Here is an 11,243-nt window from a genome sequence, read left to right on the forward strand (position 1 = left end):
TTTTTTTGTCTTTTATTTTTCAAGTATCTTTATACAAATTGTGTGCTTTGTTTGCAACAATAATGAAACAAAGTTCACTCCATACTGCTGTCATAGAATAATGAATCGGGTGGAACTAAGGACTTTAAGGACCGTGTCTTGGGATCCCAGGAACGGATGCATGAGAACGATCAACAGGCAAATGCTTTGGACGACTAAAAACTCCCCAACAACTCTTCCATTTATCATCTGTCTGCTAATTCAGGCTCAGCAATATCCACAGTTGTTCAGCATGTGTTCCTTATGTTGTGTTTGGTGATGACTGATGGCTTTCTCTGATTATTTATATATTGTAAGTTCTCATGGTTACAAAACCATCAGCTGAACTGGAACGGCTGATTCCCGTGGCCACTTTCTGATTTAACATGTGTATCTAATTGTTGCTAGGATTGACCCTACTTCCTATAAGGGCCTTGGCCAGCTGCTTTAAGATGGACTGGATCATTTTACATCTGTCCTTACATATTTTTGAAGTTTTTTTAGAGTTAATATAAAATGACACACACATGGCGCTGTGGTCTCTGAGTTGAAGCTAATGTTCTTGCATGACTGTGTGGTAATCGTTCCATTGCTGATGGACAGGTTGGAGCTGTCTATTGGTGAAACTTGTCATCTTTGGAGCGAAGCAGCTCCTCTGACTTCGCTTTGCACACATTTTGCTCTTTTCTTTTAATAGAATAGTCATGAGATCATTCTGACCTTCAGTTCCATGCCTGTTCTTTTTCTTTGTTATTGTTCTACTTTAAAAGCAAGATGGCTGCAGAATGAGTGGGTTCGTCCCTCATATGTCCTGTTTTTGTGTGTTGCAGGTACAAAAAGAATCTGAAAGCCTTTTATTTTGTACACCCAACGTTTCGTTCAAAGGTAAGTGTCAGGAATCTTGATTGCAGTTTAAAGAAGATGTTAAGATCTTTTAATTAATTGTAATATTAGCACTATCAAATTAAAACTGTATCTTAAACATTCCAAAAAAAAAAAATAATAATAATAATCCACTGGACTTTGTTTCCAAGTTTGAAGACGTTTCGCTTCCCAACCAGGAAACTTTTTCAATTCAGGTTTGGTAATTAAATTATGAGAACTTTGTCCCAATTTATGACATACTTTATGGGCTTTCAGAGTTTGGTTAATTGTACCGTTTGCTCCAGTAGCTGCGTCTAGAGAAGAGCAGCTCTCAGTGTTATTCTAGTCCATCCCAGGCCGAGTTTGGCGACCCGCACCAGTCCAGTCCTACCCCACCAGGACTTTGACTTTTTATTTTAGCTAAAAAACAAAGCCAAGCTCCTCTGATTAGTTAACATTTTCCAACTCTTGCGTCCACAGAACGCACAACAGATGCTTGACATCTCAAAACAGACACATGACATGCGCCACAAGAACCGCTTGACACCATGAGATGCGCATCCAGCTTGTGCTTTAAATGAAAAAACGGACGCTCCTCACGCTTAAACTGCGTCAGGTCTAAACACACCATTTGGCAGCACTGTGGGTTTTTTTCTAAACAAATATTGCAGAACAAAAAAAATTTGTTAAAATTTAAAAACAAGCACAAAAGGTGAGGATTTCTCAGTCATCCAGTTCATAGTCATTTTAAAAAAGTTTAAAAAAAAAATAAACACTGGACTTTGTTTCCTAGTTTGAAAATGTTTCGTTTCCCATCCAGGAAGTTTTTTCAGTTCAAAATGTCACAAATAGCATTCAGTTCGAGGCTTTATACAGTCGAGTGCACAACTTATACAGTTTAAATGCAAAAAAAAAGTGGATTATGGGGTGAGTTACTCTTTAATTTGTCATTTTATAAAAAAAAAAGGAAAAAAAAGATTTCCCTCTGTAGAAAAGGTATTGTCAGACTTGAATTTCAGTTCAGTGTATTTATATAGGGCTAGTTCATAACACCTCATCTCAAGGCACTTTACAATTCAACCAGATCATTCAATCAAATTAATTCATAGTTTTCTATCTAAGGAAAACAGTTTGATTGCATCTGGTTTGCTTCTAAACTGCTATAAACTAGGATAAGCCCCATACTTCCTTTACCTTTAATTTATCATGGATTTACTGGTATTTAGTTCATCTTTATTTATTGAGAAATATTAGTTTTACTAAAATAAATGCAAATTTCAACAAAAGTGGCTGCAAAACCAGGAATTTGGGACACACACACACACACATAGATATATATATATATAGGTACTTGTTGATGGCATTAAAATTCTTTCTAATAGCATTAAAATGCTTTAAACCAGAGTTACTATAAACCCTGTCTTGGATACCCGCTCAAAATGGCACAATAGCTAAAGTTTAGTTCTAATAGTGAAAAGCTAATATTCTTTTTAAGATGTAAACCTTCTCTAAGTTGTTTCTGGTAGTTTTATTAGACAATCTGCACCACTTCATCACACAAAGCCCTTAGATTCTTAAACTTCTAAATATTTTTCTTTTGGCAAAGAGAGTTACAGGCAGCGTCAGTGCATTCTGGTTTATGTTAGTTCTTCGTTGTTTAAATAGAACCACAGGACGTTTGCATAAAGGCAAAGCGTTTTGTCAGACCATTAAAGGGCCATTACATTTCATTTATTATTATTTGTCTCTGAGAATGACAGGATAACAATCTGAGAACCACCGATAGACTTTTGTTTTGCTGTTCTCAAACCCTACGCAGGTTTCCACTTGGTTCTTCACCACCTTCACTGTGTCCGGCTTGAAGGAGAAGGTTCGCTACCTGGACAACCTCCAGCAGCTGTTTAGCTGCATCAAACCAGAGCAGATCGACATTCCTCCGTTCGTCATGGAGTACGACGCGCGGGTAAGCCCCACTCGCTCAGGGAAACACAGATTGTGCTTAAACTAGTCAAAAACTCTGCAACTACTTTTAAATTATGAGGAAGAAATTCATTGGTGTGAAAAAGTTTTTCCTCCCGTAAAAGATTTCTATGCTAGTAAGGTAACCTGAGCAAAGAAATTATTTCATCAATTAGGGATTAGAAGCTATAGACATAAAGCAAAGTTCAATGGGCCACTTCAGACCCTTCATTCAGCTTTATGAGACTGATTTCAGATCATCGTCACGCTGCATTTCCTCAGTAGCCTTCAGCTAATTGTCAGTAACTGATGTCGGCCTTTCTGCTATTTTCAAAGAAAAGAATGAATACAGTGGAACCCGCTTATAGTGCTCACGTTGGTCCAGAGCCATTCTGAGCACTATAAGCGGTTGGTTACTAAAACTGAATTTACCGTTATTTCTTTTATTTTTTATGCAGAATATCACCTAAATGCCATTTGTATGGTTTTTTAATGAGAAAAATGAAATGAAACAGATAGCTTCCACATTTACTGAATTTTATTACAGTACCTTGCAAGTTTAATTACAGTATACTGCGCTGTGCGCAGACATAACTCGGATAGCCTACAGTAGGCCTATGTAACTTATTCTGTGCGTTGTCTCTGCTGTGCCGGCGGTGCATTTTTTAAACAAATCTGAAAATAAAGTTTGAAACAAATGCTTAATCACAGCACAGTACTGCGCAGTGTGAGGACATAACTCTGATAGCCTATGTAACTTATTCTTGCGTCAGCTGTGTCGTGCCGCCGGTGCATTTTTTTACCATCTCTGAAAATAAAGTTTGAAACAAATGGTTTCACAGAACAACATAGAAGATAACTGCATAGGCTACAGAAAATTAAAGCAAGCCTACGTCCGTTATGTGTTAAGGATCTGCTGCGCCGCATTAAGAAATCCCTTCACATATTTTTCCATGGTTCCCTGGATCAGAGCGTCCAACACCAATTTCACTTCTTTTTCAAAACGATGTAAAAGGTCAAAATTTTTGGAACCAACATGCAGGAGACCAGTCTTTAAAATGCAAACTTCTACATCCCAGCTCTGGACGGTACAACAGTCTCCTCTTCTTCATCTTCATCCTCCTCCCCCTCCTCACTGGTACCCGCACCAAAGCACTCTTGTACCTCCGCGATTTTGTCCTCATCCGACACGGGCTCTGACACCGGAGTGCTGTCATCACATTAGATCCACTTATTAATTATTTTTGCATGTTTACATTCATAAAATGGCCAAAATGAACACTATAAGCAGATTTCTTGATTACTATAAACAAATAATTAAAACAGGATTTGTATAGAAATGATTCTGTCCCAAGCATTTTGATCTATATAAGCAGTTGATTACTATATCCGTGACCACTATAAGCGGATTTCACTGTATTTCCATTTCTTAGTCTAGGTTCTACAGTAGAATAATAACCCCATAGCATCACACACTCCCCACCATGTTTTACTGTAGGTTTCATGTTCTTTACTGAATTGGTGGTAGGTGATGCCTTTCTCACACAGGGTTAGACCGGGTCACATAGCCTGCACCTAATAATTGAAATACTTGTAAAAGGACTATTTATTTTTACTTTAATCGTCTTCTAAGGCGGAGTGGCGGCCAAGTGGTTTGGGCATAGAGCTTGGAATCCTAATCAGACTGCCACTCTGGGTCCCTGAGCAAGACCCTTAACCCCGATTGCTACCCGGGCGCCCCACAATGGCAGCCCACTGCTGCCCAAGGGGATGGGTTAAATGCAGGGGTAAATTTCTCCAATAATATATATCAATATAGATAAATTATTATTATTGTTATTGTTATTATTCTATATGGACTTTGTTCTATCGCTGTTGCAAGCAAAGAACGTGGTTTGGAAAATAAAATTTGAAGAATACAATCCAGAAGAACAACTCAAAAACAGTTTTTTATTTAAAAAAAAAGACTGTGTTTTTTTTAATGTATATTTTTTATTTTATTTTTTTGTTATTTTATTTTTTCAATTTTGTTTTTATTATTTATTTCTATTTCCATTCAGATTTTTTTGATTCTCTTCTGATCTTGGGTCAGGCGTGTAGAGCAAGAATGCGTTTCTATTCGTCTGGTTTATGACACTTTTACTGGTCAGTTTGCTCGTTAAGAGCAGGTGTTTGTGAAACGCAGTTTGAAAGGAATTACATTTTCAAAGCTAGATCTGAATAAAATACATAAATATAAAATGTGGGAAAAAATGCAAAAATACAATAAAAAAAGAATTTGAAAATATACAATCAGTGAAAGAAATCATTGATAAAATAAAATTAGAAAATATAAACAAAGATAAAAGCAAAGTTTCCCTCAAAGCATTTTTTTTTATTTATTTACAAAACATTTTCTTCTCTTGCACCAATAATGGAGAGAAATCCACTCGTATTTTAAGATGAAACATGATACTTTGATAATCGAAAACATTTCAAAACACCAAAAAAAGTTTAACGACCTTGTCTGGGTTTCAGGCGTCGCTTCAGTGTCTGACGTTGCCTTCAAAAATGTTTTCTTACCCCTTTCTAAGTTCTGTGTTTATGCCTTCGACTAGAAAATATAAATCATTTCTTTTTTCTTTCTGTGAATGACTGATGATGGTAGTTTAAACTGGATCTGGTGATTGTCTGATTTTTTTTCTGAGGCTGTAAACTGAAATGCTTTACCTTCTAACCTGAACTCATCATACGGCTGTAATGTAAACAGCTTACATTCCTCTTTACGAAGACATCAGGCTTTACTGAAAAAGCCAGAATCAGTCAGTCGGGTTCACTCAGATTGATTGGATAGAATAAAGGTTTAATATTCTTGGTTTTCTAAACAATGAAAGGGAAGTACACAACTGATCATTTAATATAATAAAGATATTGTGCAACCTCTTAAAGCGAACCTAATTCAGCACTGATTTCCCATGCCAAGCTCTGTAATGTGTTTACACCCATATGCATTCAATCCCAGGCACTTCTGAGCGAGCTTTTATCTTAGTCTGATATTACCCAGAAATGACGGAAACAATCAGCCATTGATTGGAGTAATAATGATGTGCTTTTCTAAAAAATGGCACCTATTAATCACCTCGGGTTCAAACCCAATTTGGATGAGGAAGCGCAGGGCATTCTTTGTTGGTTTCTCACCGCATCAAATCAAAAGCTTTGAGTTTTTAAACAAGAATCGGTTGCTGTAGAAAGAAGTTTCTTCTTTGCAAAGCTAACCCTTTAGTATCTCAGAGTCTCCTGGATGTCTGGGTTCAAATGTAGACAGAGTAACTTTCTCGTAATATGTGATCACCAAAAAAATCTACATATGTACTAGGGGTGGAACGGTTCACAAAATCCACGGTTCGGTTCACGGTTTTGTGGTCACGGTTTTCGGTTCGGTTCGGTATATGTTGATTTTTAGGAAAATCTATTATGTCTTGTATAGTCAAGTCAAAACTGAAAGAAAAAAGCAGTCTGAAATTTGCTACATCATTGTGACAGTCTTAGCTTAAAAGTAGGTGAGATTCTGGCATTGCAAGACAGGAGACCAACTAGTTCCAACATGTGCATCATTTATTTGTCAAACAATCTTTAACAAAGAAGCATAAGCTCTATCAAAATTAGACTTATGCCCCTTTGTTTGAAATTAACTCAAGATAAAATGACATGTTTCAATTCCCTGATTATCAAAACTCAGTTTGTTCTGCAGTGTTTGAAATACAATCAAATAAATAAGGCTGGATTTCTTATCAAAGTGAAGTGCCACTGTGTTATCTAAAATAACAAAATAAATAATCCAGTAAATATTATAATCATTAATATGATTATAATATTTAGAATCATATTGATTATAAATATGAGCTGACATGTTGGTCGTGTTGCTGTTAGCATAAACAACACGTATTGCACAATGCTTGCACACTGTTTTTATCCACAACTTTCTTTCCGCCGTCATCGTAGGTCACTTTAAATGCAAAGTGGTCCCATACAGCAGACCTATAAAGTGCTGCTGGCGCGTCTTCCAACTCCTGTTCTTTCCCACTCGCCATACCCACACAATTCTCCATAACAACTGACTTTTTTCTGCTACACCCAGCTAAGCTGCTTCACTTCTTCTTCTTCTTGTTTACTACTGGTGGTTGGCTTTGGTCGCAGTACCGCCACCTTCTGCTCTGGAGTGTACACGCTTCACCTATGGGAAAAAGGAGCAGCGCATGAACCGAACACAACACACGCGAATCGAACCGAGACAGTCGAACCGAACGGTTCAGACGGTTTTCATAAACCGTTCCATCCCTAATATATACGTGTTTATTGCTTTATTGTTATGTGTTGTTGATGATTTCTCTGATAATTGATATCTGATCAAATTAAGAAATGAATTGCAGTTTGTAGTACACTGTAAAAAAGGGCTAAACTTCAGTGTTTGCCTATTTGGCTTTTTTGCCATTTTGTACACTAGGTTTTGGCCACTTTGTCGTCAACGTAGGTCATGTTTTTTCTAATTGTGGATGGAGCAAATTAGGGCTGCAAAATACATCCAACCCTGATCCTAATATCAGCGTATGCAATCAAGGGAATGTTTGGATGCAATATTTGGGAGAAGGTAATATTTCCAGTAACTTACTTTGCAACTTTGCATGGCAAAAAAATCAATTGAATAGCTGAATGGACTTTAACTTTTCTCAATGGCTGAGTATTTATTGGTGTGCGAGATGCTGGAGCTAATGAGTAGCAGTGGGAACAATGTGGAATGGTTAAGTAAAGCGTCGTATTTTTTAAATAAGTGCATTTGTTGTTGGATTGAGGAGGTAAAAACAGACATTTTGCCAATGTAACAAGACAATTTACATTTAAAATAAGAAAACACAATTGCATTTTCTTATTTCAAGTGCATATTTTCTAATTATCTTATTTTAATAGTAGAAATACTCATCCCATTGGCAAACTAATTCATTTACCTACTCAAACTAAGGGTAAATACACTTAATCTAAATCGTTTTTTCCAGTGTAAGGAAAAATAAATTCAGATGTAAAAACAAGTGGAAACACATGAGATCAGGATTTAAATTGAGAAACATTCTGAATTTAGTGTGAAGGTCAGGCTGTCCACTGAAAAGGCAAAAACCTGCAAAGATGCAGCTACGGGCTGAAAGAAAGGCCCAGTTCTTTCAGGGTGGAAAGTTGGCCAGGTCCAAGTCACAGACCAAGGGGAGCCCAGTTTGCAGGGGTCGGCTGTAAAAAAGGGAAGTTGTAATCATTGATTCCCAGCTAGAAGAACTAACTCATAGAATGGATCACCTTGACTTTTAAAACCTCTTCTCTATTTTTTGTCTCTCAGGTGAATGGACAGAACCACCCCAATGAGGCCTCTGGTCTGTGACAGGAGACCAACCGGACCTCTATGAGAGGCCGACGCCGTTATGTGGACGTCATTAATGGACATCAAACCGCCTCAGTGGTCTGAACTGCAGCGGGTAAATCTCACTGCTGTTCTTGTAAAAAGGAGGAGTCGTCTCAGGTCAAATTTATCATGACTATGTGCTGACTGTCGGTCTGAGACCATCGATGGATTATTCCTCACTGAGTTTTTTTTTTAATGCATTTTCTTTAAAGCAAATAAAGAGTCAATCCTCAAAACCTTTCACTCACGATCGAATCGCACAACTTCATCTCATGGTTTAGAAAGACTGGAGAGAGAAACTTCTGCTAAGGGAGAGCAGCAGCTTATTCAGCAGTAATAAATGTCATTATGACCGAAACGAGAAACGTCAGCCCAAAGAGGAGTTTATTCAAGGAGCCAAATGTTGTAGCTGTTTAAAGAAGTATTTTAAACAACTACAAATCATATCAACATCAGACATTTACATATATATTTGCTGTATATATCTGAGGTTAAAATAAAACATCTGATATATCGGGAGATGTACTGACAGGTTTTTAAAGGGTCGCTGGTCTGCAGCTGCTGTATGTTAAATTATAAAGTCCTGTTGTCTTTTAGAAAGTTTCCTCCTTTCCTTCTTGGGTTTGTGGTTCAGCTGAAAGACCGCTGATGAACTGGTGCAGCTGTTAGCATTTAGAACGATAAGTAGTCAATAATATAATAATAATTCTTCAGTTAAGAACAATTTCTTTAGTATTTTTTCTTTTCAGCGGATCATTTCAGCTTTGCAATCAGCAACATTTTCTATTTGTAGCTTGAAACATTTTCAGTAAAAGCCAGGAGAAAGTATACGTTTGCTTGCTTTATTTCAAAAAGTGTTAACATGCATGTTTACCTTTTTTTTTCTTTCAATCTAAAGTCCTTAAATATCCAAATATCGCAGATCCACTATCATAGGTAAAAAAAAATGCTGAACAAGTACTATTAACGGGTAGATGTGCATCTATCAGGCTTTACCTGCTTATACTAGTTTTCTGTTTTCTTTATGTTCAGAACGGATCACATATTTCACATGACCACTTTATTTTATTTACTGAGCTGCAAGTTCATGGATGGGTTGGTTTGAATCCAAAAGAAAATGACTGTTTCTTTTGATGATGAAAGGATTTAAAAGCTCAACGTTTCATTGTCATCTCTGTTCTGCATAAAGCTTCACTCTGTATTCCCCTCCTTTCATCAATTACTGACCAGCAGGGCTGAAACAATTCAAAGTGATTGATCGATTATGGAAATAATTCTTTGGTTACTGCTTAATCTGCTTAATAAAGACTCCATAATATGCCATTTGGAGGAAAAGAAACTCATTCATAGAAGCTATTATGCCAAAATTATAAAAAAAAATTAAATATGAATAAGCTCTATCCATATCCACTGACAAAGGGGCAAAATTTTAGCTTCAGTTGCTTTAAAGTCTGAATAAAATCCTCCTTAAGTCGCTTTTTTCTGTCCAATTATTAATCGATTAATCAAAAATAATAATCAATTATTAATTGATTAGCAAAATAATGATTACTTTGTGCCCTAATGACTCCAGTTCCCCTGCAAAAAGAAAATAATTGATGCAGCATAATACTGCCATCGCCATGCTTCGTCATGGGGAGGCCTCTTTCAAGGTTAGTTTTCCACAACATGCAGAATTTTGCATGAAGGCCAAGAAATTTGGACTCATCTGGTTGAACAAGAATGATTAAATTTCACCTATTCATGCATCATTTTTTTATTTAATTAAAAAAAAAATCTGCATCACATCATTATTTTATGAAGTAGCAAATGATCAGCAATCAGACCTGCTCAAAGTAATTATATTTGTGTATAGAAGAACAATTTAATTAATTTATTTATAAAACAGCGCCAATTCACAACACATGTCATATCAAGACGTTTTACAATTCAACCACATCACACAGTCAAATTGATTCAAAGTTTCCTATTTGCATATATTAACAATGCAGGTCGTGGTGCCTGAAAGTTCATTAACGAAATCTTCCTTCCTAACACCACCGTTAATTCTTTTAGCTGAAATCTGTTTTATTTTTAAATATAATCCCATTTATAAAACAAATTAGAAACTTTCACATTTAGATTTCTGTCATTTTTTGCCAAAAATCCTCATAACTATTTTCAAAATGTACAGTAAAGGTGGTTCTTCTGCAATTCTTAACTGCATCCTAATTCTTTAGTTAACTTATATTTGTCTCATAAAATATTCATTTTCTTGTCCTACAGAGGATTACAATCAGTTCTCATCCTGAAATTGCAATTACTGCTGCCATTCCATGTTTCGGTTCTTTATGCTTTGTGGAAGTTTCATTACTAATGGTTCATTAACAGCTAATAAAACTGCTCTTTTAAAATATTTACAATTGACTAATTAAATCCTGATATATAATCTATGTTTCCTTCACTCAGCGGATGACAGCTGATCACACTAATTGATTCGCTTCTTAAAGCTGCAGGCCATAACCTCAAACATCTGGAAAATATGACTCATAAACTAATAAAAAAAAAACTCTGTTAATCATTACGGAGATAGTTTCCTGACCAGTTTCTAAGTGTCACATTTGATCATTTCTCTGACATTAAAGTCTCTGAGACCCTCGGTTGCAGTGTAAACATGCCTGCCTGGTATGAGCTGCAGTAATACCACCACATAGCTGCCATCTGTTGGAGCTACGCTGCCTCTGTGGGCTGATTCCACCTGCATCATGTCATTGCTGCCATGTTCAGCATCTACACGTCTCTGGTGTCAGCTCCATTGAAAGTTCCCAGAGCCGCACAGGGTAATGAGCTCCGTTCTTAAAACATTCCTGATCTTAGTCCAGATAAAACCCAGAAATCCTGAGATTAAGCCATGTTCTCTCCTGCTTCAAATTACCAGACTTTAGTTGCAATTCTTGTTTTAATTTAGAGTCAAATGGGAAGAGTGCTAACACATTTA

The 11,243-nt window shown here is 36.5% G+C and overlaps 1 protein-coding gene across 1 annotated transcript in view; it reads left to right on the forward strand.

The window, feature by feature from the left end:
* Positions 1 to 10,889, forward strand: part of gdap2 (ganglioside induced differentiation associated protein 2) — a 61,035-nt gene extending 50,146 nt beyond the window's left edge. The window contains exons 12-14 of the mRNA XM_015395737.1: positions 849 to 903; positions 2,702 to 2,845; positions 8,204 to 10,889. Coding sequence (XP_015251223.1) covers positions 849 to 903; positions 2,702 to 2,845; positions 8,204 to 8,245 — 241 coding nt within the window. The 3' untranslated portion in view covers positions 8,246 to 10,889. The remainder of the gene's footprint in view (positions 1 to 848; positions 904 to 2,701; positions 2,846 to 8,203) is intronic.
* Positions 10,890 to 11,243: the final 354 nt, after the last annotated feature.

This window comes from Cyprinodon variegatus, unplaced genomic scaffold (genome assembly GCF_000732505.1).
Source record: "Cyprinodon variegatus isolate N-32 unplaced genomic scaffold, C_variegatus-1.0 Scaffold757, whole genome shotgun sequence".
In the NCBI taxonomy this organism is placed as follows: Eukaryota; Metazoa; Chordata; class Actinopteri; order Cyprinodontiformes; family Cyprinodontidae; genus Cyprinodon; species Cyprinodon variegatus.